We start from the raw sequence: 18,155 nt of genomic DNA, 5'->3' as shown, positions 1-18,155 counted from the left end.
GCAGAAATTTTGCATCATCGTTGTTATTATTGTTATTATTATTATTGGTGGTGGTTAATCTTTAGTGTGATTGTCCTAACCAAGGACCTAGGAACTGTTCAGGTAGCGTCAGAGGATATAAGCTGTTCCAAGTCAGGGTGGTTTTTTATAGAATCAGGGTATTCAAGTCTGATAAATTCAGGATTTCCAAATAGCAAGGCAACCCTTTAGGTATTGCTCCAAGGGCTCCAATTACAATGGCGAAAACACGCAATTTCTTTTTCCAAAGTCGCTCAACTTCTATTTGTAAGTCCCGATACTTCGTGATTTTTTTCTTGCTGCGTGTCTACAATTCGTGCATCATCAAGTATTGCAATGTCAATGAACCAAACCTTTTTCTTTTCAACTATTGCTATGTCAGGTGTGTTGTGAGCCAAATGCCTGTCCATCTGAATTCTAAAGTCCCACACGATCTTGACTTTTTCATTTTCCAGAACCTTCTCAATCTGATGTTCCCAGTAGTTGTTACTATACTCAAATCCAAACTACTATTATTATTATTTGGCATTCCATGCAGTGTCTCAGCATTGCAGCGGGATTCTTGAACAGGTTTTTGGGCTGTGACTATTGAAAGTTGTGGCTATCAAACAGGCGCAGCTCAACATGGAGGAGGCATTCCGTAAAATGTGTGGGTGCAGTTCAAAAATGCAGCTAATATAATTATAAGGCCTTGCGATATAATTATATGTTACATAAGTTAATATATAATTATACTGCATGATAATTGTAAGGCTTTGGTAAGACTACCCCAGGAATGTTACATCTAGTTCTGGTCGCCACGATATAAAAAATAATGTTGAGACTCTAGAAAGAGTTCAGAGAAGAGCAACAAAGATGATTAGGGGGTTGGAAGCTAAAACACACAAAGAATGGTTGCTGGAATTGGGTATGTCTGGTCTTGTGAAAGGGGTGACATGATAGCAGTCTTCCAATATTTGAGGGGTTGCCACAACCTATTTACCAAAACACTAGAAAGCAAGACAAGGAACAACGGGTGCAAACTAATCAAAGAGAGAAGCAACCTGGAATTAAGGAGAAATTAACCTACAGTAGGACAATATTGAAGAGTTAATAAGAACAGTTCATCAATGGAACCGGTTGCCTGCAGAAGTAGTGGGTGTTGCATCACTGGAGGCTTTTAAAAAGAGACTGGACAGCCATTTGTCTGAAGCCGTATAGGGTCTCCTGCTTGAGCAAGGGGCTGGACTAGAAGACCTCCAAGGTCCCTTCCAACTCTTGATCTTCTATAGATATGAAACACTGCGCCAAGAGAGGCAAAAGTGAACGACTCTTACCAAGAAAGAAGACTTACTCTAGTAATCCATTGTTTCTCAAGGCTGGCTTGAAAATAGGTGGACTTCAATTCCCAGCCACCTTGGCTGGGAAAACTCTAGGGAACTGGAAGTCCAGTTTGCCAACTTTGAAAAACACTGGTCTAGGGCAGGGCTCTCCAACCTTGGCAACTTTAAGACTTGTGGACTTCAACTCCCAGCTTGGCTGAGGAATTCTGGGAGTTGAAGTCCACAAGTCTTAAAGTTGCCATGGTTGGAGACCCATTTTCTAGAGACTTAGGACCACGTGATTAAGGAACTGCAACCTTTATTTCTTTTTCCTTTCCAACCTCCTTTCGAAACAAACTGTCAATTTAGTTTTATTTGATTTGATTTGATTTGTCAATCGCTTCCAAGATAATAGGTATAAGTTTAAACATGGGTAAGAATACAGGAAACAAGTATGAATAAATGGGGACAATAGGACAGGGAAGGTAGGCACAATGATGCCCTTATGCGCGCCCTTCAACGTTTCGCTTCAACGACTAAAACAAGCTAAAACAAAATTGAAACGACTACAACAAAGGGCAAGGAAGTGAATAATTACTTTATTACCTTGGAGAACAAGGGTGTGCTTGTGTGTGGGGGTGGGGATACTCTCCAGGCACAAAATGTGCAGAAACACCAACTCCTGCTCACAAGGAAAGTGCCAACCCAAGTTAACTGGCACTTCAAAGAAAAGGCAGCAAAACGCCCAGCATTTACTGAATTTTCACGGGCCATATATTGAGTGGAGGGGGACCCGTAAATAAACTGGGGTGATAAAAAAAAAAAGAACTAGCAATGTTAAATATTTCTTCTCCTCCAGTTTGCAAACATCAGGCAGTCCAGATGTAGTCCTTCAGCAGCACCGACTAGAGTTCTGCCACTGGAATTTAATTGCTCTCTGACCTAAGTAAGGGTTGTTTCATTGATTGAGTCATTTCCTTGCTGGCTGGGGAATTCTGGGAGTTGAAGTCCCCACCTCTTCAAGCTGCTAAGCTTGAAGAACACCAAATCTACATGTGCCCACATTCAAAACCTCTTAGAAGAGCCTGTTTTTGACAACCTCCAGCGATGGGGCACGCACCCACAATTTCTGGAGGCAAAGCTGTTCCACTGCTTCACAGTTCTCACTGTCAGGAAATTCCTCCTGGGTTGAAGCTCCCTTTAATGATTTTCCACCCTTTATTTCCTTATTTTATTTAATTTATTTTATTTGTCAAACAAGATAACAGGTATAAGCATGGTTATGAATACATGAAATGGATATGAATAAAAAAAACCCAATAAGGACAGGGACGGTAGGCACGTTGGTGCACTTATGCACGCCCCCTACAGACCTCTTAGGAAAGAGGTGAGGTCAACAGTGGATAGTTTGAGGGTAAAGTCCTACCCTCAAGTGCTTTGGAGAATAAGTCAATTCCCTCTTCTCTGTGATAGCCCCCCCAAGTGCTGGGAGGCGTCAATCATACCCCTTCTAGTAGTCTAAATGAGTGCATACAGAGTAACAGATTAACAAAGTTGGAAGGGACCTTGTAGGTCATCCAGTCCAACCCCCCACCCAAGCAGGAGACCCTGCACCATTTCTGACAGATGGCAGTCCAGTCTCCTCTTGAAAGTTTCCAGTGATGAAGCTCCCACAACTTCCGAAGGCAACTTCTGTTCTATGGATTGATTGTTCCAGTGGTGGGTTTCCAATTTTTTTCCTACTCCTTGCAGACAGCTGGTCATTTGAATTCTTTTAGCAAGTCATTGAGGCCCCTTGGAGGTTCATCTATGTCCTCCGGGTCACCTTCCATTCTCCACCATCCAGTCAGAGCTGAAAACTGTACAGAGGGTGATAAACACAGCTCAAAAGATCCTTGGTTGCCCTCTGCCCTCCCTGGAAGACTTAGCCAGGTCCCGCTGCCAAAGCAGAATCAAGGGCATTATAGAAGACCCCTCACACCCTGGCAATTATCTTTTTGACCTGCTGCCGTCTGGACGGCGTTTTAGGTCAGTAAAATCCCACACCACTAGACTAACAAATAGTTTCTTTCCCTGGGCCATCCAAACCACAAATAAACACGAAGTCACTACCTCATTAAGATGTGAAAAGATGTGAAATCTCAAAACCCTTTCAGATATATAATAACATATTACAGTACAATCCGTCTCGTGTGTATTATACTCGGCTAAGCATTACAGTCAGTGTTGGATGTATATTTTGAGTATATTTGTAGATATTGTACTCTCAAATTGCAAATGGAGACGTGGGTACTCTATTTTTCTTATCTTCATTTTTAAGTGCTTTGGTTTTATTGTATTGCGAACAGTTGCTGGGGTGCATCCACAGTTTCGTTGTACAATAACAATAAAGTTCTTCTAATCTAATCTAATCTAATCTAATCTAATCTAATCTAATCTAAAAAGTTTCTTGGATGAGCAACGTTTTTTTCAACACCACCAACAATGCTATTGTCCTTCAAAGTGACCTTGATTATGTGTCTGAATGGTCAAACAATTGGCAACTTCAAATCTTGATCAACCAATGCTCTGTCCTACACACTGGTTAAAAAAATATATCAGTACACCAAATACAAACTAGGCAGATATGACCTCGTTGACGATCCTCACTCTGTCAAGGACCTCGGAGTACTCATATCGAATGACCTAAGCACCAGAGCTCATTGCAACAGCATGGCCAAAAAGGCTTTAAGAGTTGTAAACCTAATCTTATGCAGCTTCTCCTCTGGAAATATTGAATGGCTAACTAGGGCATACAAAACCTTTGCTAGACCAATACTCGAATACAGCTCATCTGTCTGGAATCTGCACTGTATTATCGGACATTAATACGATTGAGCGAGTCCAGAAGTATTTCATGAGAAGAGTACTACATTCTCTGCTCGCAACAGAATACCCTATATCATCAGGCTTGAAATTTTGGGCTTGGACAACACTGAACTACGCCGCCTACAGTTGAACTTAAGCATAGTACACAAAATTATCTGCTACAACGTCCTACCATTCAACGACTACTTCAGCTTCAACCGCAACAATACAAGAGCACACAACAGATACAAACTCAGTGTAAGAGAGTACAACTTCAGCAACAGAGCGGTCAATGCCTGGAATGCGCTACCTGACTTTGTTGTTACATCCTCAAACCCCCACTCCTTTAACCTTAAACTATCTTCTATTGACTTCACCCCATTTTCCTAAGAGGCGTGCATAAGTCTCTACCCTCCCTGTCCTTATTGTCCCTATTTATTCTTTCCTGTATTCTTACTCATGTTTATATTTATACCTATTATCTTGTAAGCGATTGACAAATCAAATAAATAAATAAAAGAAGGAAGGACGGAAGGAGAACAGGGAAGGGGAAGCAAGGGGGAAGGAAGGAAGGATGGAAGGAAGGAAGGAAAGAGAGAAAAGAATGGAGGAAGGAGAGAAAAAAAGGGAGAGAGCAGGAGGAAGGAAGGAAGGAAGGAAGGAAGGAGAGAATACCCATTCCTAAGAGGTCTGTAAGGGACGTGCATAAGCGCACCATCGTGCCTCCCGTCCCTGTCCTATTGTCCCCATTCATTCGTACCTATTCCCTGTATTCTTACTCATACTTATACCTATTATCTTGTAAGCGATTGACAAATCAAATAAAAAAATAATAAACAAGTGAAAGGTCTTCAAAGAAAAGCAAAAAAACCAAAAGTCCAGTTAATTCCTGAAAAAGCACCTTTGGGACAACCACGACGGAGAAATTCTACAGACTTTTAGGCAGTTATATATTTATGAGATTTGCAAGGGCGCTTCCCGGGGGGGGGGTGCGTGAGGGGAGAATAAAGCCAGTTGCGGAGCATGAAAGACTTTTTGCAAAGTCTCCCGATTTACCGCCGGCTGGTCAGGCTGCATTGGAGCAACGCAGTGCAACGGTTGCATACTGCGAATATCCTTTTTTTTTGGCGCGGTGAAGGCCGGCCGGGGAACGCCTGGGGCTGGCGCAGAGTTCCGCCTCCGGGCTCCCGGTCCTCCTTAAGCCGCAGCTGCAACCGCCTCCCTGCCGCCCTCCCTCGGCACGCCCCGCGGACAGCCATGGCTGTGGGGCGCGCTCTGGGCTGGCCGGCCAGGCGCTTCTCTGCAGCGCCCGCCAAGGTACGGGGGTGACTGACGGGGAAAGGGTGGCCGGGCACGGTCCCTCCTGGGGTCGAGCAGCAAAGGACCGGTTTGGGGGGCGGGGGAAGGCTTCACCCCTTGCACGGAGAAAGCTTGCACGGCTCAGCTGCTGGTCTGCTAGTTTTCTGCTCGCTTGCTTACCTGCCTACCTACCTGAGCCAGGTCCTTGCCTCTTTTCTTGGCTTCTCCCCAGCGCAAAAACTCAATTATTGGGGGTTTCTCCCTCCACCCCCGGAGTTTTCTGCTACTCCCGGTTTGCACCGGGCGCGTTTGGGCTCCCAGTCGCTGGAGCCACCCGTTTGTAAATCTTGTACCGCAAGAGAGCTTTGCTGCTGGCTTGCTTACCTTGCGTATGTGAGCCAGGTTCTCGCTTCTTTTCCTGGCTTCTCCTCAGAGCAAAACCCAATTATTTGATTCCCCCCACCCCCACCGGAGTTTTCTGCTACTCCGGGTTGGACCCGGTGCGTTTGGGCTCCCAGTCGCTGGAACGCCAGTTTGTACCGTAAGGCAGGGGTGTCCAACCTTGGCCACTTTAAGCCTGGTGGACTTCAACTCCCAGAATTCCCCAGCCAAGGTTGGAGAACCTCCTGCTGTAAGGGAAGTTTAGAGATTGAAGTTAGTTTAGAGCAGGGGTGTCCAACCTTGGCGACTTTAAGACTTGTGGACTTCAACTCCCAGAATTCCTCAGCCAGCAAAGCTGGCTGAGGAATTCTGGGAGTTGAAGTCCACAAGTCTTAAAGTCGCCAAGGTGAACACCCTAGTTTAAACAAGGCTCCCCAAACTTGTGGACTTCAACTCCCAGAATTTCTCAGCCAGGATGGCTGGCTCAGGAATTCTGGGAGTTGAAGTCCACAAATCATAAAAGGACCATAGTCCGTCCCCCACCCCCCCACCCTTGGATTATTAGAACAAGGGTGGGCAGCCGTGGCAACTTTAACACCTGTGGGTTTCAGCTTCCAGAATTCCCCAGCCAGCCATGTCTCCGTTAAAGTTGTAAAAGTCTGTAGGGATTCTCAGTCGTCCAGGTCGCGGTTGTCCCAAAAGGGTTGTTGTTGTTTTTTTCAGGAGGCAACTCGACTTCCTTGTTTTTTTTTCTCTTTGAAGACATTTCGCTTCTCATCCAAAAAGCTTCTTCCACTCTGACTGGATTGTGAGGAATGGAAGAATTTATATTCCTTGAAAATAAGCTGCCCGTTTGCATCCTTTTAGAGGGTCACTGGAGCTGTCATACCCCTGGTGGAGACTGACTCTGAGGAAGAGGAGGAACAGCCGACAGGGAAGGGGAGTGTGGCTCCGGAGGTTGTGGAGGAGGCTGGGGAAGGGCAGAGTCCGGCTAGGCAGGCCCCTCCCCTCTCCTCCCTGCGTGCCCTAGGATGGATAAGGGTCCTTCTCTGACTGCCCAGCCGACCTCTGCCCTTCCCCAGCCTCCTCCACCACCTCCGGAGCCACACTCCCCTTCCCTGTCGGCTGTTCCTCCTCTTCCTCAGAGTCAGTCTCCACCAAGGGCGTGACAGGAGCATTTGGAGGTTTATCTGTGTCAGGTGACCCTGAAGACACAGATAATCTTCCAAGTGGCCTCAGCGGTTCTCCAAAAGTACGCAAATGACCAGCGGTCTGCAAGGAGTATAAATCCTTCTATTCCCCACCGTCCGGTTAGAGTTGTAGAATCTTCCTGGATGAGAAGCGAAACATCTTCAAAAGCAAAAAACAAAGTCCAGTTGCCGCATCCAAGAAGCTGCTTCAACTTTGACAGGATAACGGGGAATGGAAGGATTTATATTCTTTGCAAACAGCTGGTCATTTGCAGGGTCACTGAGGCCCCTTGGAGGTTTCTCTGCGTCCTCAGGGTCACCTGAGTGATGCAAATGGTTCCTGTAGTCTGCCGTTTTTCTCTGGAAATCCATTCCTCCTCTCACGCTCTCCGAAGGGTGTTCATCCCAAAATGTCGCAGTAGATCTTTGCACAGATCTAGTCTGCAGCTGCAGAGGTGAGGGGGTCTACAGCCGATCCAGCACGTAACAGTCTTGAGGCCGCCAAACTGGGTGTCTGGTGGCAGATCAGAAGTAGAGATCTACTAGATCTCCAGCCTTTTTCCCCGCCTTCGAGATCCCCATCAGAAGCGTTGGCTGCTGGGTTTTCTTTGGGACGGAAGCTATTTCTGTGGTCTGACCTCTAAAGCTAAGCAGGGCCAGGGCTGGTTAATATTAGAATGGGAATCCTAGAGAGAGCCTGGAAACGGAAATGTCGTCCTGTTCCCAAGAACCCGGAAAGGGGAGGGAGGCCTACAAGGGCCACCAGGAGCTCAGCTCCACTGGATGGAGCTTCTCCCTTTTTTACAGAAAGGGAAATGAATTAGGAATAGGAGTAAAAATAATAAGAACTATTAGAATTATTGGTATTAGAATTGAATTAATAGTGTAGAATTGAATAGATTAGAATTGGGATTATTAGAATTAGGATTGAATGAATAGAATAAGAATTATTAAAATTAGAATTATTAGAATTGAATTAATATAATAGAATTAGAATTATTAGAATTAGAATTGAATGAATAGAATAGATTAAGGAATAGAATTAGAATTTAGAATAGAATAGAATAGAATAGAATAGAAGTCAAGTCAAGTCAAGTCAAGTCAAGTAGAAAGAATAGAATAGAATAGAATAGAAAATGGAATAGAAAATGGAATAGAATGGAATGGAATGAAGAAGGAGAAGAGAAGAGAATAGTAGAATAGAATAGAATAGAATATAGAATAGAATAGAATAGAATAGAATAGAAGTCAAGTCTAGTAGAAAGAATAGAATAGAATAGAATAGAATAGAATAGAATAGAATAGAATAGAATAGAAAACTGAACAGGAATAGAGCTGGAAGGGACCTTGGAGGTCTTCTAGTCCAACCCCCTGCTCCAGCAGGAGAACCTCTACCATTTCAGACAAGTGGCTGCGCAGTTTCTTCTTAAAAGCCTCCAGTGATGAAGCGCCCACAACTTCTGGTGGCAAACCGTTCCACTGGCTAATTGTCCTCACTGGTAGGAATGTTTAATTCCCATTGGTTGGGGTCTGTTTTAGTGCCTCGCGGAAATGGGTGCAAACAGAAAGAAAGGAAAGGATGAAGAAGTTAGTGGATCTGCTGAACCCATGGCTGGGAAGGGGGTGCCCGTGGGGAATCCTATAATGTGGACTAGCCACTGCTCCCGTTGAGACAGCCGTGAAGGAATTCTGGCCTCCATCTTCTGTCGTCATCTCCATGTGGCCTCCTTTCCTCCCCCAGGAGTGGCTGACAGAGGACTTCCTCAACTCCCTCAGAGCAATTGTGGGGGCCCCCAATGTGTCCACATCCACCGTCGTCCGTGAGCAACATGGGCAGGACGAATCTATGCACAGGTATGTCTTTTCTACAACACGCCTGTCGCCAGAACATTTTCAGGCCTCTGAGAGCCTCACAATGCTCCTTGGAGGCTTCTGCCCTCTTTCTCCTCATCTGGAAGAGGAATGTTCTTTACTGGCCCAAGTGTGATTGGACACACAATTTGTCTGCAGTGTGTAAGCTCTCAGTGCATGCCCACAACAAAGTGGTAAGTGATAGATCGGGTGTCTCCTCCTTGGTCCTTCGTGGATGTTGAGGAAATGGGAAATCCCAAACTTTTGAAATGATTGGAGGCTATATTTGAGCCACGGTGGCTCAGTGGTGAGAGTGCAGTACTGCAGGCGACTTCTGCTGACTGCCACCTGCCTGCAATTTCGAATCTCACCAGGCTCAAGGCTGACTCAGCCTTCCATCCTTCAGAGGTGGGTAAAATGAGGCCCCAGATGGTTGGGGGACAATAGGCTGACTACAGAGTTTATAAACAGCTTAGAGAGCGCTATAAAGTGGTGTGAAGCAATGAAGTCTAAGTGCTATTGCTATTTCCCGTCCTCCCTCCCTCCCTCCCTCCCTCCCTCCCTCCCTCCCTTCCTTCCTTCCTTCCTTCCTTCCTTCCTTCCTTCCATCCATCCATCCATCCATCCATCCATCCATCCATCCATGGTGTGCAGTGGTTAGAATGCAGTATTGCAGGCTAATTCTGCCCACTGCCAGCAGTTGGATTCTCAGTGGCTCAAGGTTAGCTCAGCCTTCCGTCCCATAAAATGAGGACCCAGATTGTTGGGGACAATAGGCTGACTCTGTAAACTGCTTAGAGAGGGCTGGAAAAGCACTGTGAAGCAATATATAAGTCTATTGCTATTGCCCTTCCCTCTTTCTTTCCTTCCATCCATCCATCCATCCATCCATGATGCACAGTGGTTAGAATGCAGCATTGCAGGCTAACTCTGCCCACTGCCCTGAGATCGATTCTCACTGGCTCAAGGTTGACTCAACCTTCCCTCCTTCTGAGGTGGGCAAAATGAGGACCCAGATTGTTGGGGGCAAGAGGCTGACTCCGTAAACTGCTTAGAGAGGGCTGGAAAAGCACTGTGAAGCGGTATATAAATCTAAGTGCTATTGCTATATTTGCTGTGATAAGGCTTGGAATAAAAAAATGGATATAGGTAATCCCCAGTTAGCGACCGCAATTGCGACCGCAATTGCAATTCTCTTGCTAAGTGCTGTGGTCACTAAGCATATGACCGCAATAATACGTATGACCTCACTTCCACTTCAGTTATTAAGCAAGTCACTCTGATCATTAAGTGAGCCATCACATGTCCACAACTTATAATTTTATCACCAGCTTCTTCTTTGATTCACTTTGTCGGATGCCTGTTGTGAAACACGCAAATGATGATTGCATTGCCACGGGGTCAGAATTGTGAGAATTGCTCAGAGAACTATACTTGGAATAGTCACTAAACAAGGCATTCAGTAAGCGAGGTCTCCCGATCTCTCACAGTCTTTTCAAAGCCCAAATTGTATGTTGGAAGAATTGTTGCTCTGTCCCCCAAAAGGGTTTTGCATCATCTGTGGTGGGGGCAGAGCTGGGCTGGCTGTTTGCAAAAGCATTTTTAAAAGTTATTAATTATATTTATTAAAAGGTGCTAGTCGGCTAAGGTGCTCCCAGCCTCCTTTGCACAGGTGCAGAGGTGGGATTCAGCAGGTTCTGACCAGTTCTGGAGAACCAGTAGTGGAAATTTTGAGTAGTTCAGAGAACCGGCCAAAGCCACCTGACCCGCCAACCTCATCTCTTCTCTGCCTCCCATGGAGTCCCGGCTGATCGGCTGGGTCTTCTTTGGTTGCCCTTCACAGGAGAACGGAGCTGGAAAGCAGGTTAGTGGGGTGGGGAGGGAAGGGGGATTTTACAGTATCCTTCCCCTGCCATGCCCACCAAGCCACACCACACCTACCAAGCCACACCCACAGAACTGGTGGTAAAAATTGAATCCCACCAATGCACAGGTAGTCCTTGATTTACAACAGATCATTTAATGACCATTTGAAGTTACAATGGCAGTAAAAAAAGTGATTTATAGCACTTAGCAACAGCAGTTAGACTTATATACCGCTTCACAGTGCTTTATAGTCCTCTCTCAGCCTCTTGCCCCCAACAATCTGGGTCCTCATTTTACCCACTTCGGAAGGATGGGAGGCTGAGTCAACCTTGTGCTGGTCAGGATTGAACTCCTGGCAGGGGATTGAGTTCGCCTGCAATACTGCATTCTTAACCACTACGCCACCACGGCTCTTAGATAGATATAGAGATAGATTGGACGGATGGATGGATGAATGGATGAATAAATAGAGAGAGAGACAGACAGATGGACAGATAGAGAGAGAGAGAGAGAGAGAGAGAGAGAGAGAGCAATAGCACTTAGGCTTATATACTGCTTTCCAGCCCTCTCTTAGCGGTTTACAGAGTCAGCCTGTTGCCCCCAACAATCTGGGTCCTCGTTTTACCCACCTTGGAAGGATGGAAGGCTGAGTCAACATTCAGCCTGGTTGGATTCAATCTCCGAAATTGCAGGCAGCCGGCAGTCAGTAGAAGGAGCCTGCAGTACTGCACTCTCATCGCTGCGCCACCAAGGCTCATGGCTTATGATGGCTTTTCACACTTTATGACCGTTGTAGCATTTCCATAGTCAACGTGACAAAAATTCAGACGGTTGGCAACTGACTCATATTTATGACGGTTGCAATTTTCCCGGGGGGGTCACACGGGATCACCTTTTGCTACCTTCTGACAAAGTTTGTGGTGGCCTAGAGGTGGAGCTCTCGCCTCACAATCAGGAGCTGTGAGTTCGATCCCAGGTAGAGGCTAATATTTGCAGGGACTAGATGACCTCCAAGGTCCCTTCCAACTTTGTTATTCTATGATGTTCTATGAAGTCAATGGGGAAGACAGATTCACTTAACGGCCATGTTACTAATTTAACGACTGCAAGTGATTCACTTAACAACGGTGGCAAGAAAAATCGTAAAAACCTCTTGCTTTAACATAAAATTTTGGTCGTAAGTCTAGAACGACCCTGTAAAGAGGCTTGCTATGTCCCTCCCTCCTAGGAACTGCCCCCCAGATGCCGTGGCCTGGCCCCGGACTGTGGAGCAGGTCAGCCTGCTGGCAGCGACGTGCTACAGCCGAGGGGTTCCTGTCATCCCCTTTGGGACGGGGACAGGGCTGGAAGGAGGGGTCACCGCCGTGCAGGTAAGAACTGGAGGAACTGCAGCCAGGTAGAGCAGAGGCTGGCTTGGTCTCTGCAGAGGCTCTTGGGCAGAGGTCTCCAAATTTGGCAAATTTTAAGACTTGTGGACTTCAATTTCCAGAATTCTGGAATCCTATGCAGGATTAAGCCCCTGCTCTTGGGGCTTAATCCTGCATAGGATCTGGCCTGAGTCTTAACTGGGAGTTGCTCTAGTTCAGCTGGATCTCAGGGCCTGGATCTGCCAACTCTGCTTGGTCTATATTTTTATTTTTTATTTTTATTTTTTTAAAATATATTTTTATTTTTTAAAAAAAATACAAAAAATACATGTTTTGTAGATGGCACTTAGTGCTGGCACGACGGGTGAAAATGTATCCAACCTTGAAACCAGAATGCTGGAAGTGCAAACAAAAGAAAGGAACATTTTTCCACATGTGGTGGCAATGTATAGAGGTCAGAAAATACTGGAAGAAAATACAGAGATGGCTTTTTGAGATTACAAAATATAAATTAAAATTGGAACCCGAAACTTTTTTATTAGGTATGATTAAAGGGAATTTGAGTAAAGATAAAAGATACCTTATTGTAGACATCTTAACTTCAGCAAGAATCACTTTAGCACAACATTGGAAAAGTGATAAAATACCACCAGATGAAGTTCTGATTAAAAATATAATGGACTGTGATCAACTAGATAAAATTCACTTTGGAACTGAAAGGCAAAGAAGATCGAAAATATTATGCGACATGAGAGAGGTGGAATGAATGGGTGAAAAATAAGGATAAAAATAATGTATAGTCACAAAACAGGAAACGTGTATATACAATGACACAATAACTGAGATTTTTGTATTTTTTGGTCTACATTTTTCAAGTCAATGTGGTTTCTTCAGGGTTGATTGGTGGGACCTTCTGAGCTTATCTATGGAGGCTCTCAGTCCTCCAGGTCAGGGTTGTCCAGAGGCAATTGGAGTTTGTTGTTTTTCTTTGAAGGCATTTCGCTTCTCATCCAAGAAGCTTCTTCAGCTCTGACTGGGTGGTGAGGAATGGAGAAAGCTTCTTGGATGAGAAGCGAAACGTCTTCCAAAAAAAAAAAAACCAACCCAGAAACTCCAGTTGCCTCTTGAAAAAAAAGCATCTTTGGAACTTCTGAGCTTTGGTTGGCGAGCTGGGATGGCATGGATCAATTTTAATTCAAAATAGAGTCTGGAAGGGACTTTGGCATTTAGATTATATTATATTAACAGAGTTGGAAGGGACCTTGGAGGTCATCTAGAGTAACCCACTGTTCAAGCAGGAGACCCTACTACACCATTTCATACAAATGGCTGCCCAGTCTCTTCTTAAAAACCTCCAGTGACGGAGCACCTACAACTTCTAGTGGCAAGTTGTTCCACTGGTTAATTGTCCTCCCTGTTAGGAAGTTTCTCCTTAATTCCAGGTTGCTTCTCTCCTTGATTAGTTTCCATCCGTTGTTTCTTGTCCTTGCCCGTTGATGCTTTGGAGAACAAACTGACCTCCTCCTCTTTATGGACTATAGACTAAAGCACCGTGTGGACGGCTTGCACATTTGACACCAAGCGGTGGCTCCTTCTTGGATGAGTTACATGCACCATCCTGCAGGCCTTAAAACTTGGTTTGTCAACGGCGAGTGCCTGGGCTACCTCAGACCACATTAGGGTTTGGTGTGTTGGCTGAACCAGGCTCGAATGGCACGGGATCCTAGTCCAGAATCCAGAGTTTCCCCAGACACTGAAAGGCTGACCCACAAGGAGGGAGAGCCAGATCCAAGCCCCACTTCTAGAAAGGGAGACGAATAAGGGGAGGGGGTCGGTCTCCGTCAGCCTGATAACCAACTTCCCTTTTGCACCCTTGGTTTCCCCTCCTGCTCAGTGGCCCTGCCAAGTTCAGCCTGTAGCTGGGTGAGCCACCTTAATTAGGAAAAGAACAGCTTAGCTGGGAACTAAGAAGGTCTATGGGAGACTCCAGTATCTGCCCTCCTCCCCAATTTGGAATTGTAGGTGGGTTTTCCTAACTTACATTGACGTGAGACGCGATCGTTGTTGTATCATGCAGTATGAACGAGACTATTGCAGTAAATCTCAGTGGGGTTTTAAGGCTTTGGGTGCAACATATTCTCCCCAGCTGGATGGCCATTGGTAGTTGACCGACAGTAAGACAGTCCGAGCTGTGAGAAATGTGGAGTGGACACCACCAGGAGATTCCATGCCTGCAGCCTAGGGTAGGAATTTGTAGGAGCGTTAACGAAATAACATTGTCTATGGAAAGGACCCTAGAGATCTTCTAGTCCAAGCCCCAGCTCAGGCTGAAGATTTGATTTTAAGAAACTTTTCCCGAAATAAGCACAGAGGTGGTTTTCAGCCGATTCTGACCAGTTCTAGAGAACCAGTAGTGGAAAGTTTGAGTAGTTCAGAGAAATGGCCAATCCCACCTCTGACTGGCCCCGCCAACCCTATCTCTTCTCTGCCTCCCGTTGAGTCCCAGCTGATCGGCTGGGTCTCCTTTGGTTGTCCTACACAGGAGAATGGAGCTGGAAAGCAGGTTAGTGGGGTAGGGAGGGAAGGGGGAGTTTGCAGTAACTTTCCCCTGCCACGCCCACCAAGCCACACCCACAGAACTGGTGGTAAAAAAATTTGAATCCCACCACCGATTAAGCAATATGAACCCCAGTGGTGCGATGACTAGAATGCAGCATTGCAGGCTAATTCTGCTGACTGCCAGCAGTTCGATCCTAACCGGCTCAAGGTTGACTCTGCTTTCCATCCTTCTTTTTTTAAAAAATAAATTTTATTGATTTTACAATTAAAACAAACCAGCAACACATACATAAATGAAAGAGAGAAAAAGAAGAAAGGGAGAAGAAAATAGAAAGAAAAAAATGGAAAACAATTAAAAACATTCTCATCTTCAACAGTTTGTAAGACCTCTTTTTTATCCTTATTTTATGCCAAAAACACACCTAATCCTTACATATATCTGTTTATCACTGCTATGGATTTATCCTATCCTCTTTTGCCTTTTAGTGTGAAGTCTAACTTTGGTCTATCCATTTGTACCAGCAGTTCCAGCTGTAGTAGTATATTGAAGTGTCTTTATTTTTAATGCCAAAGTTAATTTGTCCATTTCTGCACAACTTGAAATTTTTTGAATGATCATCTCCTCTGATGGAACATGAGGCTGCTTCCAACATTGTGCAAAAGCCAATCTGGCCGCTGTCAAAATGTGTATTATTATATATTTCACTTTTTTTGATATTTGTTTATCAAAGATCCCTAACAGAAAGGACTCTGGTTTGAATTCGATCTGTTCTCTTGTTATTTCTTCCAGCCAATTTCTAATTTTCTGCCAATATTTTTGAGTACAGGACCACCACATATGGAAAAAGGTTCCCTCTTTTTTTTTTGCATTTCCAGCAATTCGGACTCATATTGGGGTGCATCTTCGCTAATCTCAAAGAAGGAAGGTGCCATCTATAAAACATTTTATAGGTATTTTCTTTGTATGCTACTGATTTTATTATTTCTATCCCAGACCTTTTCCCATTCTGTTATGGTGATGCTACGTCCTATATTCCTACTCCAGGCTATCATGTTCCCTTTTACAATTTCTTCTTCTAATTCTACTTCTAATAAATAATTATGATTTTTTTTTTTGCCTGATCCTAATAAAATTTTATCTAATTGCTGGAGTTTATTGTTAATTCCAAATTCTTTCTTGTCCTGTTTATATCTACTTTGAATTTGAAGATATGCCCACTGATCAATTTTTAGTCCCCACTCTTGAAGTTCTTGCCATGATTTCAAATTTCCTTGTGTATCCAATAGATCCTTATATTTAATCATTTTAGTGATATCCAGATTATTTGAGTGAAGCATCGCCTCCATTGTTGAAATCCAAATTGGTATTTTTAAATAGTGTTTTTTCCATATTTTCTTCCAATTAGTTAATAATGAGTCTCTGATTAGGTGTCTGTGAAAATATTTCTGGCTAGTTTTCCCGACATCCCATAAAAAAACAAGCCATCCCCTCTGCAAGTCATGGCCTTCTAAGAATAATATTCTCTTATTGGTTAAATTCACCCATTCCTTCAACCATACTAAAGAGGCTGCACTATAATACAACTCCCAATTTGGAAGTGCCAGCCCTCCCCTGCTCTTCATATCCTGCATTGCCTTTAAATTTATTCTAGGCTTTTTCTCTTGCCAGATAAATTTTACAGTTATTTTATTAAGTTCTTCAAAAAAAAAATTGTGTACTTTGATTGGGATCATCTGAAATAATTAGTGCTAATCCTATAAGCTTCATCGAACTCCTTTAAGATGTCATCTTTATCCTTTTCCAATAGTCCAGCCAATATTCCCGCCATTAGTTGTTCCAGGTCGTCTTCTTTGGATTCCACTACATTTTGGAATCTCAAGTATGTAGCAGCCTTGTCCATCTCTAGGTAGACCAGTGAGTCCTCCATTTCTTTACTCACATTCTTTAATTCTTCATCTACCCTTTCTAATTTCCTTTCGGTTCATTCAGTCCTTTTCTTTACCTCTTTTATTGTTGCTTCATTTTTCTCCAAGGCCTGCTGTAATAATCCAGCTTTGTCCTCTACTTTGGAGATATCCACTTTCATTTCTGCTTTTAATTTCCCCATCTCCTCTTTTAGTTCATTGATATCTGCTCGGCTCTCGTTATGGTTTTTCATCATTGTTTCTTGCAGCTTCGTCATCGATTCCTGTAAAGTCAGCAAAATTGATTGGATGTTGGCATTCGAGATGTTAGCTTGTTTCTCCACTGGTAATGAATGCTTCTTCTATGGTTTTTTTGTGCCATGGGCAAAGCTGTTGCCAATGTAGTTGTTAACGTCGGGATGACCTTTCTTCCAGTTTTCAGAGCTGTAGCAGTTGTGGAAGTCATTTCTTTTAAGATTTGTTTCTGTTGTTGTACTATATTAATTATATTATCCCAAATTAACATTCAGTGATAGAATCTCTGTATTAGGATTGACCAGTATCTAATTACTTAATCTATCTATCTGCTGGATAGCTGTGCTCTTAACTGGTTACTGGAGTAAGTACTTATATATATAAAATATTATCACTGTATTATTTTAAATCAAATTCTAAATCACATATATAATTTTGTAAGGTCTATGCTCAGCCTCTATACATAACTTCATGTAATTATATATATGTGTGTGTGTGTGTGTGTGTGTATATATATATATATATATATATATATATATATATATGGCATTCGGCTTTGTTTGGGTATTTTCCCACGTCATTGTAGTTGTGCTTTTAAAGTTGTAGCGTTTGACAGAATCTCATCTGTCATTATCAGGCTTCTGTATAGTCTGCCGAAGCGTTGCTACAACTTTAAAAGCACAACTAATGGCGATGAAAATACTCCAACAAACTGAATACCATACATGTAGTACCCACGAAAACTTAAGAAAACATATATATAATATCCAAGTCCAACTATATTTAAATATTATAAATAAATATGTGTATTTATCTAACCTTATTTTAAATATTCTTAAACACAAACAGTATTACATTCGTTCCCAAGTGGATTAATCGTGATCACACAATAAATTATAATATTAATACATAAAATCCTATACTTATTAATTAAATAATACTTAATGTTCTTACTATTTTTTCTATATATCTAATCAAAGTATAACTATCATTATTATTAATAAATCAATTAAATCAATAAATTCAATTATTTAACAATCAGTTACAACAATCAATTTTCCTTTCCCCAGTATGCATATTTATAATCATTATAAAGAGAGAGGAAAGAAGGAGAGAGAGTTCATCATAGCGCCAGATGATGAGGGAAAAAGAAGAAAAAAAATTGAGCAAATGTATACAGAAAAAAGGGAGTAAAAAGAGGGGGGAAAGGAATTTTGAAGTAAGTTTTTAGCTTTCCGTCTCTAAGTTTGAGAGCTTTCACTCCAAGCGCACCGGAAGTGGGGAGGTAAAAAATGCTGAGCAGTGACTGCAATTAC

The 18,155-nt window shown here is 43.4% G+C and overlaps 1 protein-coding gene across 1 annotated transcript in view; it reads left to right on the top strand.

The window, feature by feature from the left end:
* The first annotated feature begins 5,413 nt into the window (after positions 1 to 5,413).
* LDHD (lactate dehydrogenase D) overlaps positions 5,414 to 18,155 on the top strand; it is a 29,131-nt gene continuing 16,389 nt past the window's right edge. The window contains exons 1-3 of the mRNA XM_087940424.1: positions 5,414 to 5,483; positions 8,778 to 8,890; positions 11,982 to 12,123. Coding sequence (XP_087796550.1) covers positions 5,424 to 5,483; positions 8,778 to 8,890; positions 11,982 to 12,123 — 315 coding nt within the window. The 5' untranslated portion in view covers positions 5,414 to 5,423. The remainder of the gene's footprint in view (positions 5,484 to 8,777; positions 8,891 to 11,981; positions 12,124 to 18,155) is intronic.

The sequence above is a fragment of the Pseudonaja textilis genome, chromosome 11 (genome assembly GCF_049901715.1).
Source record: "Pseudonaja textilis isolate UNSWEBS1 chromosome 11, rPseTex1.2, whole genome shotgun sequence".
NCBI lineage: Eukaryota > Metazoa > Chordata > Lepidosauria > Squamata > Elapidae > Pseudonaja > Pseudonaja textilis.
The sequence above is the reverse complement of the archived record's forward strand: the minus strand, read 5'-3'. Positions and strand labels throughout refer to the sequence as shown.